Source organism: Dasypus novemcinctus, chromosome 3 (assembly GCF_030445035.2).
Source record: "Dasypus novemcinctus isolate mDasNov1 chromosome 3, mDasNov1.1.hap2, whole genome shotgun sequence".
NCBI lineage: Eukaryota > Metazoa > Chordata > Mammalia > Cingulata > Dasypodidae > Dasypus > Dasypus novemcinctus.
This window is the reverse complement of record NC_080675.1, coordinates 174,676,244-174,696,137: the sequence shown is the minus strand read 5'-3', so window position 1 is coordinate 174,696,137 and position 19,894 is coordinate 174,676,244. Positions and strand designations below refer to the sequence as shown.

General features: G+C 36.4%; 1 protein-coding gene across 2 annotated transcripts in view; it reads right to left on the bottom strand.

The window, feature by feature from the left end:
* The window catches only part of EFL1 (elongation factor like GTPase 1), a 187,495-nt gene that overhangs the window by 161,866 nt on the left and 5,735 nt on the right, over positions 1-19,894 (bottom strand). For both annotated transcript variants that reach the window (XM_004472092.3, XM_023582691.2), the window contains exon 4: positions 15,950-16,034. In XM_004472092.3, the coding sequence (XP_004472149.1) occupies positions 15,950-16,034 (85 nt within the window). The remainder of the gene's footprint in view (positions 1-15,949; positions 16,035-19,894) is intronic.

The following is a 19,894-nucleotide window of genomic DNA, read 5'->3' as shown; positions in this document are numbered from 1 at the left end:
ATCCAAAAATTAACTCAGAATGGATCAAAAACCTAAAAATAAAAGCAAGAACCATAAAACTTGTAGAAGAAATTGTAGGAAAATATCTTTAAGACCTGGTGGTAGGTGGTGGATTCTTAAAGGAGATAAGAGGAGGACTGAGATATACTGATGTTTAATCTATTTAAAAGTTTTACTGTAAAATTGTGGAAATGTATAGAGTGGATGGTAACACACAGTGAGTAATAACTAGTTTATAAATGGGGATGTGACTGAAAATGGTAGTTTAGGTATGTAAATGCCAATTGACAGAATGCTAGAGAATAATCTAGGAACTGAATAGCACAGTAAACCAAGAGGTAGATGAGAATTGTGGTTGATGTTACAGATGCAAGTATGTCCGTTGTGAGCTAGAGAAAATGTACATCACTACTGCATGGTGTTGGGAATGTGGAGAAGCATGGGAAAAATACAGCTGGAGTGACGTATGAACTATGGTTAATAATAATATAATATTCTTGCATCTATGTGAAAGATATAGTGTGTTGATAATGAGGCAGTATGGAAAATGTGAGCCAAATGTACACTATGGACAGGTAAAAATCAGAGGATATTATCTTATCTGTAGCAAATGTTCCACAACAGTGTGGTGTGTTGATGGAGGGGTATTGTTTGGGAATTCTGTACATGTGCATGATTGTTTTATAACTTCTGTCATAAAAATATATATAAAAAATAATAGGGTGGGTTGGGAGAAAAACTCACCAAATGTAAGACAAGGACTATGATTAATAGTAAGATTTTGACAATATTCTTTCATAATTTGTAACAAATGTCTCATGACAATGCAAGGTATTGGTGGAGGGTTGATGGATGGGACCCCTATGTGATGTTATTCATGTTTGCTTTTTAAGATCACAACTTTTACTATACCTTAATTGTTTATGTATGTTCATATATAAATGATATAAAGATAATAATAATAGGGTCAGTTGGGGGAAAATACTTTGGTTAATAGTAATATTTTGACAATGCTCTTTAATCATTAGTTAAAAAGGTTTAACAACAACACAAATTATTGGTGGTAGGGTGAGTTATGAGAGTCTTGTATGATGTTATATATATTTGTTTTGTAAGTTCACAACTACGATTATACGCTTGTTTATGTATGCTTATGTATGAGTGATACACTTCAATAAATTAATTTTTTAAAAATTTTAAAAAATACATTAGAGGCATATAAGAGCACACTTGAAATGGTAGGAAAACGAATAAATGAAATTGAGGACAGAACATCTGAAAAGACAGAATGGACGGAAAAAAAAAATTGAACAGGATCTCAGGGAATTGAATGACAATGAAATGTTATAGGTATCCCAAAAGGTGAAGAGAATGGAAATGGGGTAGAAAGAATATTTGAGGAAATACTGACTAAAAATTTTCTAATTCCTATGAAAGATATATCAATATTCAAGAAGGACAACATACCCCAAACAGAATAAATCCAAAAAGACCTACACCAGACATCTACTACTTAGAACAAATGCCAAATATAAAGAGAGGTTTCTGAGAGCAGCAAGAGAAGAGCAAGGTATGTCTTACAAGGGGCCCTCAATAAGGCTAAGTGCCAATCTCTCATCAGAAACCATGGAGGTGAGAAGGCAACGGTACAATGTATTTAAGGTACTGAAAGAAAAAAACTACCAGCCACGAATCTTTTATCCAATAAAACTATCCTTCAGAAATGAAGATGAGTTTAAAGTCTTATTATGACAAAAGAAAGTCAAAGGATAAAATGGGTAAAGTAAGTAATGCTTTTACAGTAGTGACACTGAATATTAATGGACTGAATTCCTCAAAGACATAGGCTGAAAGAATGGATTTAAAGAAACCATGAGCTATCTATTTGTTGTCTACAACAGACTCAGCTTAGATGCAAGAAGAGAATCGGTTTGAAAATGAAAATTGGAAAAAGATATTCCATGCCAATAATAATCTAAAAATAATTGGAATAGCGGTACTAATATCAGATAAAATAGATTTTAATTACAAAACTGTTATAAAACATGAAGGAGGTCACTAAATAATTAATAAAACAGACATTTGGGAAGCAGACATAGCTCAAGTGGTTGAGCACTTGCTTCCCATGTACAAGGTTCCAGGTTCAACCCATGGTACCTCCTAACCATGAATGAGGTGTCCTGGGTTCAATCCCCAGCACCCCCTAAAAAAAAAAAAGATAATTCACCAAGAAGAAATAACAATAATAATTTAGGCACCTAATTTAGGTGCCCCAAGATATATGACACACACACTGGCAAAACTGAAGGGAGAAATAGATATCTCTACAGTAATAGTTGGAGACTTCAACTATCTCTCAGTATTGGATAGAGCATCTGGATAGAGGATAAATAAACAGATGGGAAGCAGACGTGGCTCAACTAATAGAGCATCTGCCTACAATACAGGAAGTCCAGGGTTCGATATCCAGGGCCTCCCAGCCCATGTGGTGAGCTAGCCCATGCGCAGTGCTGCTGCATGCAAGGAGTGCCGTGCCACACAGGGGCGACCCCTGTGTAAGGGAGCCCCATGTGCAAGGAGTACACTCCGCAAGGAGAGACACCACGTGCAAAAAAACCCGTAGCCTGCCCAGAAGTGGTGCCGCACACACACAGAGATGACGCAGCAAGATGACGCAACAAAAAGAAACACAGATTCCCGGTGCTGCTAAGAATGCAAGCAGACACAGAAGAACACACAGCAAAATAACACAGAGAGCAGACAATGGTGGGGGGGGCGGGAGAGAGAGAAATAAAATAAATAATCTTTAAAAAAAAGAAACACAGAGCTTGAACAATATGATAAATGAACTAGAAATAATACCTATAGAGCATTATACCACAAAACAGCAGGATATACAGCCTTCTCAAGTGCTCATAAGTCTTTCTCCTGGATAGACCCTATGTCGGGACATAAGTCAGAGCTCAATAAACTTAAAAACATTGAAATTATACAAAGCACTTTTTCTGATCATAATGCAATAAAGTTGGAAATTATTAACAGGCAGAAAAGGGGAAAATTCACAAATATATGGCAGTTAAACATACATTCTTAAGTAATCCATGAGTCAAAGAAGTAATTGCAAAAAGAATCAGTAAATACCTCATGATGAAAAAAAATGAGATCATAATATATCAAAACTTAGGGGATACAGCAAAGGCAGTGCTGAGAGGGAAATTTACAACCTTCAATGCTTACAGTACAAAAGAAGAGTTTAAGTTAAAGACAACTGCAAACCTGGAGTAACCAGAAAAAGAACAGTGAACCAATCTCGAAGCAAGCAGAAGGAAAGAAATAATAAAGATTAGAGAAGAAATAAATGAAATGGAGAAAAAAAACAAAAGAATCAACAGAACTTTGAGAAGGTCAACAAAATCGACAAACCCTTAGCCAGATTAGCAAAGAAAAAAAGAGAAGATGTAAATAAATAAAATCAGAAATGAGAAGGACTATACCACTGACCCAGCAGGAATAAAAGAGATCATAAGAGGATACTATGAACTGTATACCGACCAACTAGACAACAATGATGAAATACACAAATTCGTAGAAATGCACAAATAAGCTACATTGACTCTACAAGAATTAAACGAACTCAACAAACCAATCACAAGTAAAGAGATTGAAGGAGTCATCAAAAACCTCCCCAAAATGAAAAGTCCAGGACCAGAAGGCTTCACAGGTGAATTCTACCAATCATTTAAAGATTTCATACCAATCTTGCTCAAACTCTTACCACCCTAACATCAAAGACAAAGAAAGATATTACAAAAAAGAAAATTACAGGCCAATTTTTTGAATTTTCATATGGATGTAAAAATCCTCAACAAAATACTTCCTAACCAAATCCAAAATCACATTTAAAAAATGATATATAATGATCAAGTGGGTTTTATCCCAGGTATGAAAGGGTGGTTCAACACAAGAAAATCAATCTGTGCAAAATACATTAGTACACTGAAGAAGAAAAATCACATGATCATCTCAATAGATGCAGAAAAAGAATTTGACAATATACGACAATGTTTCTTGATAAAAAGACTCTGAAAAATAGGAACAGAAGGAAACTTTCTCAATATGATAAAATGCATATATGAAAAATCTTCAGCTTGCATTGTACTCAATGGTGAAAGCCTGCAAGAATTTCCACTGACATCATGAACAAAACAAGGGTATCCACTCTTTCCACTGTTATTCAATAGGCAAGAAAAAGAAATAAAAGGCACCCAAATAGGAACAGAATAAGTAAAACTGTAGCTATTCGCTGATACTATGATCCTATACTTAGAAAATCCCAAAAAATCCACAACAAAACTGCTAGAACTAAGAGACAATTTCAGCAAAGTGGTGGGATACAAGATTAATAAGCAAAAGTCCGTAGCTCAGTGCTTGAGCACATGCTTTACGTATATAAAGTCCCGGATATAATCCCCAGTACCTCCTAAAAATAAAAATAAAATAAAATAAACAAAAAAAAAAAGATCAATAGTGTTTCTTTAACACTACTAATGAGCAATCTGAGAGGTCAGAAAAAAAATTCCATTTACAATAATGATTAAAAGAAACAAATAATAGGAATAAGCTTAACCAAAGACATAAAGGACCTGTATTCAGAAAACTAAACAACACTGCTAAAAGACACCAAAGATATCTAAATAAATGGACGGATATTCCAAGTTCAAGGGCTGGAAGACTAAGTATCATTAAGATGTCACTTCTACCCAAACTGATCTACAGATTCAATACAATCCCAATGAAAGTTACCAAAGCCTTCTTTGTATAATTGGAAAAGCCAAATATCAAATTTATCTGGAAGGATAAGGGCCCCAGAATAGCCTAAAATATCTTTAAAAAGAAGAGCAAAGTTGGAAGACTCTCACTTCCTGACTTTAAAGCATATTATCTAGCTACAGTGGTTAAAAAACAGCATGGTACTGGCATAGAGTGACCAATAGAATCAATTCAAGAGTTCAGAAATAGTCCTTCACATCTATGGTGGAGTGATTTGTGTCAAAGCCACTCAAATGGGTCTAAAAAACCCATTCAACAAATGGTTCTGGGAAAACTGGATATCCATATCTAAAAGAAATAAAGAGGATCCCTATCTCACACCTTATACAAAAATTAAATCAAAATGGATCAAGGACCTAAATATAAAAACTAGAACCATAAAATTCCTAGAAGAAAATGTAGGGAAACATCTTCAAGATCTTGTGGTAGGTGGTGGTTGCTTACACCTTATACCCAAAGCACAAGTAATGAAAGGAAAAATAGATGAGTGGGATTTACTCAAAATTAAACACTTTTGTGATTCAAATGGTTTTTTTAAGAAGGTGAAAAGGCAGCCAACTCAATGGGAAAAAATCTTCAGAAACCGCATAACCAACAAGGGTTTGATTTTCATGTTGTATAAACAGATCACACAATGAAAAAAGACAAGCAACTGAATTTAAAAATGGGCAAAAGATCTGAATAGACATTTTTTTCCAAAGAGGAAATACAATTGGCCAAGACACATGGAAAGATGCTCAACATCCTCAATATCACTAGTTATAAGGGAAATGAAGCTCAAAACTACAATGAGATATCGTTTCATGCATATAGGTGGCCATTATTATAAAAACAGAATACAAATGATGGAGAGGATGTGGAGAAATAGAAATACCCCTTCTCTGTTGGTGGGAGTGTGAAGTGTTGCAGCCTCTATGAACCAGAGGCAGTCCCTCAGGGAGATAAATATTGAACTGCCATTAAGATACTGCAACCCCACTACTAGGAAAATATATACATAAAAACTGAAAGCAAGAATGCGAACAGATATTTGCAAGCCAGTGTTCACTATTCACAATTGCTAAAATATGGAAACAACCTAAGTGACCATTAACCAAAGAATGGATAAAATATGCAATATACATATGATGGAATACTATTCAGCTATAAGAAGAAATGAATTAAGGAACCATATGACAACACAGAGGAACTTTGAGGATATTTTGCTGAGTGAAATAAGCCAGATACAGAAGGACAAATATTGTATGGTCTCAATGACATGAACTAAATACAATGAGTAGACTTAACATAGTTGGACTATGGCATATAGGTTGATGGGAGATGGAATGTGGGTTTAGAAAGAGAAGCTGATGCTGGATATGTGTAGAATGTTTAATAAGGTTAACTGTAAAAAAAAAAAAAAAAGGTAGCAACTTATAATGATTGTAACAAAGATGTAAAAATAGAAATGGGTGACAGGCCTTCTCCCAGTGAGGAAAAAATTACTGTAACAGAATGTATGTCAATATATCATGAGTTTAAACAATAAAATAATGAAGAACCTGTCTTTCCAAAACACTGAGTTCCTTGGTATCAGTGAGGCAGTATAAGGCCAAACGATTAGCAGTAGATGAGGCTATTTTCCTTGACTCAAGTCTCTCCAAATATTTTATGAATGTAAGAATATTAAATCTTGGGAAGGTGGAAGACTATTCAGAGAACTGAGGTATTCACAAGGACATGGTTTATACTTACGTATTTTGCAGCTTCCAAGCATATGGTACATTTAACCTTTAAAAAAGCCAAGTAGACCTCTGCACAGAAGAACATGTAACTCAGTTGTTACAGGATATATATATGTAATTCAGTTGTTACTAGGATAATTCACTGTTTTCAAGGGCCTGTGTGTTGTAACAGGAGTCTCCCTCTCTTAAGAGACCAAAGTGAAGAGTGTTAATAAAGTATCTCATTTATGGGGTGGAGAATGAGCAGTTCCAATCTGATGTCACTTGGGGCCATGGGATGTGCTTCTATTGGCAGAAATTTTAGGTGGAGTCCAGAGATCTTAATAAAGTGGTATACCATAAATTATCCCTAAACTAAGTCCTTTTTTCCTTTAATCCATAATAAAGGGTAAAGGTAAATTTGGTTTTTCTTACTGCTTCAAAAAGGATATCAACATTTAAATGTCTAAAACATGGAATAATTTTATTTATATTCTCATTTAATTCACTCAACAGCCCTATGAGATATGCACTTATTCTTCCTCAATGGAAAAAAACTGAGAATAAGAGAAATTAAGTAACTTATGCACAGGTGAAATATGGAAGAGATATAAACTCCATAGGGCTTGTTTTTTCCAGAAGTTAAGTTATATCTCTAAGTGCCTGTGCCTAGATTAAATACTGCTATCTAAAGAGCAGTGGATAAGAATCTGAGTCCTATGCTTTAAACCTGGCCCTGCCACACACTCACCTTAGACAAGAAACCTCCCCTCTCTGGCCAGTGGTTCCTAACCTATAAAATGAGCAAACTGGAAGAGACAACTGCTAAGATCCCCTATGACTCTAGAGTTTAGGTTTTGTTTTGGTGGTCAAGGTCCTTCTTCTCATCTTCTTTTTTCATTCTCCTCCTCTTCTTCCTTCTTCTTTGCTTAAGTCTCTATTACTCAGTTTTCTATCTTAGATTCTATACTTATGTCCTGATTTCCATTTAAGGAGTGTCCATTCTTTCCCTGTGACATTTAATGTAACTCCAAAGTACTTGGATCTGTGCCTAGGTATATTCTTTTCTTTCATCTATTGTGTCAAAATTGTCATGTTTTGAAACTACAGCTCAACAGAAATTATTGAGGTCTGTTGACCAAACTGTCCACTTTAATTCTTTTAAGTATTTTGGGTATTCTTGCCCATCTGGGAACACCTGTCAGGTTCCACACAAAAATTTGTTTTGAAATACTGACTGGCATTACAATCAAAAGTATAGATTACACTTAAGGAAGCACTGCCATCTTTATGATACAGAGTCTTCCGAACATCAAATAAGCATGGTATGTATTAAAAAAAAAAAAAAGTACTGGAAGAAAACTGCTAGCCAAGTATTATTTATGTATCAAAACTGTCCTTCAAATAGGTCAGTGAGATTAAAATTTTCAGATAAAAAGAAACCAAGAGAGGTTGTAAAAAAGAATCCAACTCTTCAGGAAACACTAAAGGGAGTTCTGCAGCCAGAAAAGAAAAAACAGGAAAGAAAGGCTTGGGAGAGTATAGAAGTGAAGACTATCAGAAAGGGTAAATAAAAGATTAAAAAGACAGACAAAGGGAAGTGGCTGTGGCTCAATCAGCTGGGCTCCCATCTACCATATGGGAGGCCCTGGATTCGCATCCCAGGGCCTCCTGTGAAGGCAGGCTCACCCGCATGCCACAGAGTGCGGCCGGCCCACAAGCACTGCGCCGCAGAGAGCCAACTCAGCAAGGTGACACAACAAAAAGGGGGACAAGTAGTGTGCAGCAAATGGACACAGAAAGCAGACAACAAGCAAGCCACAAGAGGGGGGAATAAATAAAAAAAAATACTGACACACAGAAAGAACACACAGCAAACGGACACAGAGAGCAGACAGCAAGCAAGCCGCAAGGTGGGGGAATTAAAAAAAAAAAAAGGACAGACAAAAATAAGACATGACATATGAAAGCCAAAGGAGAAAATGGTTGAGATAAGTAATGCCCTTACAGTAATAACATTGAAAGTTAATGGATTAAACTCCCCAGTCAAAAGATATAAGCTGGCAGAATGGATGAAAAGAAAAACATAAGCCATTTATATGCTGTCTGTAAGAGACTCAACCTTAGACCCAAAGATGGAAATAGACTGTAAGTGAAAGGTTAGAAAACTATACTTCACCAAACAGTAAACAAAAGAGCATGGGTAGCTATACTGGTGCCGGACAAAACAGACTTTAAATGCAAAAACATGACAAAATGCAGAAAGCCATTATATATTAATAAAAGGGACAATCCACCAGGAAGGAGTAACGGTCATAAATATCTATGCACCTAACCAGGGTGCCCCAAAATACATGAGGCAAAATCTGGCAAAACTAAAGAGAAATAGACCTCTCTACAATAGTTGGAGACTTCAACGCACCACTCACATCAACAGATATAACAACTGGACAGAAGATCAACAAGGAAACAGAGAACTTAAGCAATACAATAAATGAGCTGGACCTGACAGATACATACAGAACATTACAATCCAATCCAGCAGGTTATACCTTCTTCTCAAGTGCTTATGGATCTTTCTCCAGGATATACTGCACATTGGGCCACAAAAGAGCTCTCAATAAATTCAAGAAGACTGAGGGAAACAGACTTGGCCCTGTGGTTAGGGCGTCCGTCTACCACATGGGAGGTCCGCGGTTCAAACCCCAGGCCTCCTTGACCCGTGTGGAGCTGGCCCATGCGCAGTGCTGATGCACACAAGGAGTGCCCTGCCACGCAGGGTTGTCCCCGGCATAGGGGAGCCCCACGCGCAAGGAGTGCGCCCTGTAAGGAGAGCCGCCCAGCGCGAAAGAAAGTGCAGCCTGCCCAAGAATGGCGCCGCCCACACTTCCCGTGCCGCTGACAACAACAGAAGCGGACAAAGAAACAAGACGCAGCAAATAGACACAGAGAACAGACAAAAGAAGATTGAAGTCATACAAAGCACCTTCTCTGATCACAATGGAACGAAGTTAGAATTCAACAACAGATGGGAAAGGGGATAGTTTTCAAATATATGGAGGCTAAACAATACATTCCTAAACCATCAGTGGGTCAAAGGAAAAACTGCAAGAGAAATTGTAGATATCTCAAGACGAATGAAAATGAGAACACAACTTATCAAAACTTACAGGATATAGTCAAGGCAGTGCTGACAGGGAAATTTATAGCCCTAAATACCTATATTAAAAAAAGCAGAGGTAAAATTAAAAACCTAACTGAACACTTGAAAATTAGAAAAAGAATGGCAAAGCAATAACAAAGCAAACAGAAAGAAAGAAATAACAAAGATTAGAACAGAAACTGAGGAAAAAAAAGAGAAAATCAACAAAACCAAAAGTTGGTACTTTGAGAAGATCAGTAAAACCAACAAACCCTTACCTAGACTAACAAAATATAAAAGAGAGAAGATGCACATAAATAAAACCAGAAATGAAAGAGGAGAAGCTGGGACTGACCCCATAGAAATAAAAAGGATCATAAGAGGATAATATGAGAAACTGTATGCCAACAAATTAGACAACCTAGATGAAATGGACAAATGCCTAGAAATGCACAATCTACACTGACTCTATAAGAAATACAGGAACTCAACAAACCAATCACAAGTAAAGAGAATTAATCAGTCATCAAAAATCTTCCAGCAAAGAAAAGTCCTGAACCAGACGGCTTCACAGGTGAATTCTACCAAATATTTTAGGAAGAATTAATACTGGTCCTGTTTAAATTTTTCCATAACATTGAATAGGAGGGGAAATGAGCCAACATATTTTATGAAGCCAACCTCACTCTAATACCAAAGCCAAATAAAGATATTACAAGAAAAGAAAATTACAGACCAATCTCTCTCATGAGCATAGAAGTAGAAATTCTCAACAAAATACTTGCAAATCAAATCCAAAAGCACATTAATCCCACCATAACCAAGTGGGATTTATACCTGGTATGCAAGGCTGATTCAACATAAGAAAATCACCTAATGTTAACACACTACATTAACAAACTGAAAGGATAAACCACATGATCATCTCAAGTGATGCAGAAAAGGTAGTTGACAAAATCCAGCAGCCTTTCTTGATAAGAACACTTCAAAATATAGGAAAGTGCCTCAAGAAGATAAAGAGTATAAATGAAAGTCCCACCGCCAACATCATACTCAATGGGGGAGAGACTGAAAGCTTTCCCTCTAAAATCAGGAACAAGATAAGGATGCCCACTGTCATCACTGTTATTCAACACTGTACTGGAAGTTCTAGCTAGAGGAAATAGGCAAGAAAATGAAATAAACAGCATCCAAATTGAAAAAGAAGTAAAATGCTCACTATTTGCAGGTGACATGATCCTATAGTTAGAAAATCCCAAAATATCTATGACGAAGCTATTAGAGCTAATGAGTTCAGCAGGATAGAATTCAGCAGTATAGAAGAGCAACACATGAAAATCACTAGGGTTACTATACACTAGTGATGGAACAAGTGGAGGAGGAAATCAAGAAAAAAATTCCATTTGCAAGAGCAATAAAAAGACCCAAATAACTAGGAATTAATTTAACAAGGACTGTAAAGTATCTGTATTCAGAAAACTACAAAACACTACTAAAAGAAATCAAAACATCCTAAAAAAGAAGAGCAAAGTCAGAGGACTCATACTTCCTGACCTTGAAGTGTATTATAAAGTTACAGCAGTCAAAACAGCATGGTATTGGCATAAAGATAGACACACTGATCAATGGGAAAAAATTAAGACTTCAGAAACAGATCCTGACCTCTATGGTCAACTATTTTCTTTTTCTTTTTTTGTTTTTTATTATTTTTGTTTCTTTTTTTTTCATAGTTTTTTTCTTTTTCAACTGACTGTTGATAAGCCTACCAAGTCCACTTTTCTGAGACAGAACAGTGGTCTTCAACAAATGGTGCTGGGAGACCTGGATATCCATAACCAAAAGAATGAAAGAAGAACCCTAGCTTACTCCCTATACAAAAATCAACTCAAAATGATCAAAGTTAAACATAAAAGCCAGGACCCATAAAATTCCTAGAGGATAATGTAGGAAAACATCTTCAAGATCTTGTGGTAGGTGGGGGTCTCTTGAACCTTACACCTAAAGCACAAGTAACAAGAAAAAATAGATAAATGAGACTTCCTCAAAATTAAACACTTCTGCACCTCACCCTGTGAAGAGGGTAAAAAGGCAGCCTATTCAACGGGAGAAAATATTTGGAAATATTTGGACAAGGATCTAATATCCACAGTATAGAAAAGATAGTACAACTCAACAACAACAAGACAATTGACCCAATTAAAAAATGGGCAAAAGACCTAGAGAGACATTTTTCTAAAGAAGAAATACATATGGTGAAAAAGCACATGAAATATTCAACAGCCCTGGCTTTTAGGGAAATGCAAATCAAAACTACAATGAAATATCCTTTCACACCTACTAGAACGGTCACTATTCAAAAAGAAAAAGAAAACTACAAGCGCTGGACAGGATGTGGAAAGATAGGAACACTTATTCACGTTGGACAGAATGTAGAATGATACAGTTGCTATGAAAATCTGTCTGGCTAAAGAAGTTAGATATACATCTGCCACATGACCCAGCAATACCACTACTGAGTACATACCCAGAAGAATTGAGAGCAGTGACACGAACAGACATCTACACAATGATCTTCACAGTGGCATTATTCTCAATTGCCAAAAGATGGAAACCACCCAGGTGTCCATCAACTGATGAATGGTAAACAATCTGTGGTGTATACACACAATAGAATATTATGCAGCTGTAAGAAGAAAGGAAGTTGTGAAGCATATGACAAAATGGATGAACCTGGAGGACATCATTTGAGTGAAGCAAGCCAGGCACAAAAGGACAAATATTTTATGATTCTGCTAATATGAACTAAATACAATAAGCAAACTCATGGAGTCAATACCTAGAATGCAGACCACCAAAAAATAGAATGTGGTTGAAGAATGTAAAGCTGAGGTTTAATCTGTGCAGAATTGGTAAAAAGGTTGTTTGGAAATGAATAGAAATAAATAGATGAATAGAAATGGTGAAAGCACATCATAAGGTTTATAATTAGTAGTGGTAATATACGGGTATGATAGTCATTGGAAGGGAAAGTCTAAGGATGTGTATATCACTAGAAGGAAAGCTAAAAAAAGAAACATGGGGCTGTACAGCATAGCGAACCCTCTTGTGAAAAATCACTACGGTTAATAGTGCTTATATAAGAATGTTTTTCCCTGAAACAGAACAAACGTATGTCAGCGTTACAAGAGGTTAATACCAAGGGGATATTTGGACAAAAACACATCCAAACTATGTAGTATATAGTCACCTATTAATAATCTTCCACCAATGGTTAAAGTAACTAAATAAAAAGTACTATGGGAAGCAGATATAGCTCAAGTGATAGAGCGTCTGCCTACCATATGAGAGGTCCAGAGTTCAAACCCAGGGTCTCCTGATCCATGTGGTGAGCTGGCTCATGCACAGTGCTGAGGCGCACAAGGAGTGCCATGTCACGCAGGGGTGTCCCCCGCGTAGGGTTGCCCCACATGCAAGGGGTGCACCCCGTTAAGGAGAGCCACCCCATGTGAAAAAAGCACAGTCTGCCCAGGACTGGTGCTACACACATGGAGAGCTGGCGCAGCAAGATGATGCAACAAAAAGAGACACAGATTCCCGGTGCCGCTGACAGACTGGAAGTGGACAGAGAAGAACACACAGCAAATGGACACAGAGGGCAGACGATGGGGGGGGAAGGGGAAGAGAAAGAACTGTATCTTTAAAAAAAACAAATAAATTAGGGACAGAAATAGATTAATTAGCAGTTACGTATAGCAGGGGAAGGATAGATTCAGAAGTGACTGCTAAGGGGTATGGTTTTTTTGCATTTGTATATTTGTGTTTTGGTTTTTTCCTTTTGCAATTTTTTTTTGGGGGGGGAGTAATGAATTGCTCTAATATTGACTGTAGTGATGAATGCACAACACTGAATATACTAAATGCCAGTAGTTGTACATTTTAGATAAACTGTATGTTTCAATAAAACTGATTTTTAAAAAAGAATGTATTTCATCTCTCAGGCATTCTGAGATGTCTCAGTCAACATCACCAAGTTCTATCCCATTTTGTAAATGCAGAAAACAAAACTCTGTGCTAATTGCCAATCTTGGTGACTACCTAGCCCAAAGACTCTTCTGGGCAGTCATGCCATTCTCACAGAGAAACAGGTTTTGTACTTTGACTCCTCTCCAGTCAACACTCAATGGACTAGGAGGTGACATTCTAACTCAACCGCAGCACTCAATAGGTGTAACCCCTGCTGAGGCCCAGCATAAAAAGATAAGCTGGGCCACACCCCAACCTGAGGATATATACTCATAAACCCAAGAGAGTGAAGCAGTCATCAATAGAAATAAGGTGAAAGAACACAATGTCATAGACAGGAAGAAGGATGACAGGTCAGGCCGAGGTGACTTTAAGAACATGGAGAAACTAAGAGAAAGCCAGAGGTATAAGGTAGAGAAAAAACATACAAGGTAAAAATAGAGATAAAAATAGAGAACCAAACACAGGGACAACAGAGCAGTTACAGAAGGACGATCCAGAAACTTTTACTGATTGGGTCTGTCTCACCATCTTGGATCCAGAATCAATATCTGGCTCCAATTTCTATGAGTTATTACTCCAATAAGACTCCTATTTTTCAATTCCCATGAATACTGTTTCCACTTACTACTCCACAAACATTTTTACAATAAGTCATCCCACCCCAACCTAAGTTTGCTTAAGCCTCTGTTCTATATAATTACGGAAGCAGATCTCAGAGCCTAAGAGTGAATTGCCAAAGGTCAGAGTTTGAAAGAAGATCGATTAGCCCATCCAATTTCCAGGGTCCTATGGCCATTCCCCTACATTACTGTCTATATCAGAAAACCAGAAAAACAAAAGTGAATTGGAAAAGGAGATTTTTATGATGTGCAGATTAAACTTAATAAAGTGGTTAAAAGGGTGGTGGTGGGGTGGCTAGGGACAAAATCTAGAGCAGAATGATTAAAAGTGACACTAGAGAAAACTTCAAATAAAAATACACTAATAACATCTTGAGTATGGAATGGGCTACAAATACCTGAAGTCTATAAAATAAAGAAAAATAAGCAATAAATAATATAAATCATCACTGACGGAACCATTTGGGATCATAGAACAAGGACATACTGTTTAAAATGTGACAAGTAGTTAAAAAAAAATCAAGCATGACGTTAAATATTCAATTTGGGGAATTCATATGCCTAAGGCCTTAAAACCTGGTACTGTACAAAATATTTTTAAGACTGACCTCAAAGAGAACAGCCTTTCCCCACATAGCATATCCCTTGGTGCCAGTGGCAGAGACTTGACACTATGAAGGATGAAGCACAGGGCAGTCCATTAGGGAAATGAAACACATCTTTATTATTTTCTTCTAATTATAAAAAATACATATTTCATATAAAATATTTAAACAGTACAAAAAGTTATCTGATATTGAAGAGTGCAAGTTTCTCCATAATCCAGCCACAGAAGACAACTACTATTAAGAGTCTGATATGTATCTTCCAGCACCTTTATCTGAGTACAGAACACGTTTTTATTACCATGACACATCCAAACTTTACAAAAATATTCTGCAACTTGTTTTTTGTCTCAACACATTTTTTTCTATATAAATACATATAGCTCAAACACAGCTGTTTTAACAGTTACATAGCATTTCATAGTATGGATGCAGCAGTTTATTTAACCATTCTCCTGCCTACAGACATTTAGGTTATTGACATTTTTTTTCACTAATACAAACTTTTTTGGTGACTATCAAGGAACATATATCCTACACAGTTGTATGTAAGACTATTTTGATCAGATAAATTCCTACAAGTGTTACTGTTAAAAGAGCATCTTGATTTGGGGATGGCAAGCTGGTGGTGATCGAGGCAACCCAAGGTTAAGTAAGTAAGGCTCCAAATCCAATACACAGGTCAAGGGGCAGAATAAGGATCCAGCTAGGGAAAGAGACCTAAGGCTGACCCAGCAAAGTCCTAAGGCTCCTGACTTTCCTTGTGAAGAGATCCATACAATCACCTGAACGGATGGGGGACAGGTGTGGAGTGCCAGTTCTTCTGCCCTCAAGCCAGTCAGAGGTCCCCACCTGCATCCAAGCCTTGACAGCCTGACACTGATAAGAGATTATCTGGAGAGGCCAGAATGAAACATGTGGAATGTAAAACAAAGAAACTGAGGCGTGCAATTAATTCAGAAAGAGAAAGGAGGACACAAAAGGTACAAAACTGTTTTTCTTTAAAAACAAAGACTGACTTACCTTTTGGATAATGTAGTGAAATAGCACTGGATTTCATAGTGATGCCTCGAATCTGTTCATCTTCTCTGCTGTCCATGTACCTTAACTGAAAAAATTCAACACATTTATCCTTACTTACCAATGAATTCAAATGCAGCATTAAAGCTGGTTGATTTGGATTATTGTTTTATATACTTAAAATGTTAAATTATGGGGCCTTTTTTTTTTTTTAAGAGTGGGATGAATTGGGGGGTGGGGGAGGGGTTAGTCATGAACAAGGGATGATAAATTGAAAGACATTTCCAAAGGAATTCACAAATGTATTCAAACACTGCATACCACCCCGAGTGTTGCACATCCAAATTTCAGCCATGAATGATTGGACAGTCCATGGAAAATTCACAGAAGGTGGCATTTAGAGGATTTCCTTCTATTCATCAAAAGCACAACCATTCTTTTCCTACTCATAGGCTGTTTGACAAAGTCTAAGCAGAAGTTGAAAGAGAGTCTCTAAGAAGCATGAAAAGTCTATTTCTTTTTCCATTAAGTACCTGGCTTCAGTAAAATTGACTTAGCTGTAGCTTAATGCGCACAAGTAAGGGCTTGCACCTAATTCTCTAGGTTCTGCTGTGCATCAGCACCGACGGTGCTTCCCCGTACCGAAGCGCCCATCCCTTCCAGCTCCTCAGCCCTAAGCACCCTCACTAATCCCCTCCCTCTCCAGAATTAGCTTTTTCTCCTCCTGCCTCATTTCTCTCCACTGTCAAACTTTTCTGAAAAATTCTTAGCCTTTACATTTATTCACTGCTTTCATTCAAAAACCTTGAGAATAATTTACTGATACAGAATTACCACATTTATTCTTCACATTATATCCTTGTTCTTCAGAAAGGCTTCCATTTCCACAGCTCTGACAAAACCAAACTCCTAAAATCTACCAATGACCTGGCCAAACACAGTAACTCTGCTCAGTCCTCACTTTTCCTCCATTTCAGTGTAGCATTAGACAGTTATTATCACCTTGTATGAGTGTGTGTGCATGCATCTGTGTACATATATGAAATTATTCTAGGAGTTTGAAGAATATTTCTTAGTTTCCCTCCTATTTCTCCTTAGATTCCACTGCTGGCTCCTTTTCACCACTCTAACTTTCCTGATAGGCCTTCCTCCAAAAAGTCTCTGTCCCATTACTCTACATGTGGATGCTTTTTAAGTACCAAGTTGATATAAAACAGGAATAAGCCATAAGGAATAACAACATAATGATGTATGTACATCATCTGATTTAGGAAAGAAAAATAGTTTAATTTTTCAAATCCCCTGTACTCCTGGCTCTGAGGTAACCACTATCCTAATCTTAATGATTCCTTTATTTTTTTTAATTTTAAAAATACACTTATCACTTGGCAATATATAATTTAGGAGTTGCAGATTTTGAGCCTTATGCAAATGAAGTCATAGTGTACTTATTGTTCTGTGACTTTTTCTTTGTTCATTACATTTCTGAGATTCATCCATATTGAGGAGGTAGTTATAATTCATTTTCATTATTGCCATAAATCTACCACACCATAATTCCTCCATTCTATTAGTGATAGACATGAAGAGCTATTCCAGTTTCTTTTTTAAAACTACAAACTGAGCTACCATGAGGAGTTAGGGGCATGGCTCTTGCTACACATAGCTAGGAGTATGGGTAACAAATTTCTGGGTCATTAAATGTGCACATCTTCAATCTTCCTAGATATTTCCAAATTGTTTTCCAAAGGTGTTGGACTAACCCATACTATCAAAGTGGATCAGTGCTCCTTTTGCTCCACAACCTCAGCAATACATGACATTGTCAGACCTCATTTTTTTTAATCAGATGGGTATTAAATAGTACCTCATTGTGGTTTTGAGTCATATTTCCCTCTTTATTAATGAGATAATATCCTTTCATAAGCTTATTGTATTATCTCTTTGATATTCCTTTTCTGTGAGCTTCTTGTTCAAGATTTTTGTTATTTTTCCACTGGCTGCATTAGGGTTTTTTATTTCCTTCTAATAGGAGTTATTCATAGTCTCTGAATATTAATACTTTGTCAATAATATGTGCTATTAATATTTTTGCATGGTTATGAGGCTTGTCTCTTCACTTTCTTTATAGCATCTTTCAGTGAATAGATGTCCTTAGTTTTAATGTAGCTAAGTTAAACAATCTTCTACATAATGGTTTGTTGTTGGTGTTTAAGAAATCTTCCCATAAGATCATGACAGTATTCTCCCATAATATTTTGTAAGAGTTTTATAATTTTTCCATCCACATATTTTAACCATATGCAATTAACTCTTGAATGTGGTGTTAGGTAGAGGTCCAATTTCATTTTTTTTCCACAAAGATAACCAATAGCCCAAGGACCATTTATTGAGACGTTCATCTTTCCCCTAGATCTGAAAGGTCAGTTCTGTGATAAATCAAGTTCTCATACATGTACGTGTTTTTTCTAGGCCTGCTATTCTGGGCCATCAGTCAATTTTATTCATCAGCTGATTCCAAACCAACAGCTGCAAGAGAGTCATAATAAACACTGCTATCTGGTAATACATTTTCCTGCATCTTAATCTTCTTTATATATATATTAGCTATTACTGGGCCTTTGTTCTTTTGTAGGGTTTTTAGACTCAGCATATCAAGTTCAGAAAACCAAACAAAAAAACCTTAGTATTTTTACTAGGCTTGCTGAATCCAGTAACTGTCACATTTTATACTGTCTGCCAAGTCATGAAAATGGTATATCTCTATTATTTAAGTTCTCTTCAAAATCTCACATGTACTTCTTTATTATTATTATTATTTTTTGCTATTTAAATGGTATTATTTTTAAAACTGTTATTTTCCTTATATTGCTCAGGTATAAAATGCTTTATTCTCCAACAATTTTGGTACCCTGAAACCCTGCTAAATTATCAATTTTCTAATAATTTGTCTACATACTCTTTGAATTTTTTATAGTCATATCATCTATTAATAATGCAGGTGGTTCTTCCTTTCCAATACTCACATTTTTTATTTCTCTTTCTTGCTTTACAGTTGCAGCAAGAGACTCCAATACCATGTCAAATGGAAGTTATAATACAATGAGCAGAAAAGTTCAATAAACACCCTTGGCCTTACTCCTGAACTTAAAGGGAAAAGTTTCACACTTCATCATTATGCTCAATCTCACTGTAGTCTTTACAAAAAAGCCTGTTTCAGATTATGGAAAGTGCATTCTAAACCTACTTTGCAAAAGGTATTTGTCACAATGAATATTGAATTTTTTGAATGTCTTTTCTGTATTGACTGAGATGACTATGATTTTTTCCTTTAATTATTAATATGATGAAATTATATGTTAAACCAATCTCGAAATCACTGGAATAAACTCTATTTGGTCGTGAAGGACTGTCTTTTTATATAAGGCAGGATTCAGTTTGTTTATATTGATTACAATTACATGAACATTCACAAAGTTAGCATACAATATTCCTATCTTGTATTATCCTTTAAAAACTTTTGATATCAAAATTATGCTGGCTTCATGTCATTTGGAGAGTACTCTCTGTTTCTTTTCTATACTTTGGAATGGTTCAAATAGGAATAAAACTACCTGTCTCTTCAATGTTTGGTAGAACTAAACAGATAAATCATCTGGGTTTTTTCTTTGTGGAAAGATCTTTACCAATCAAATCAATTTCTTTAATGACTGTAGCAGTTTGATATTGTTTATGAATTTCAAAAACAGATATTGGATTATGTCTGTAAACTGGTTTGTTCCCTGGGCACAGTAGCTTATATTGGATTCAGAGGTTTCACTTTTACTTGATTAAATAATGCCTGGGTCATGTGAGTAGGTCACTGAGTCCCCGCCCCCTTGGCACCACATAGAAGGGAGTTTTGAGTTTTGAGCTGGAGTTCTTCTGTATTCACAGAACAACACAGAA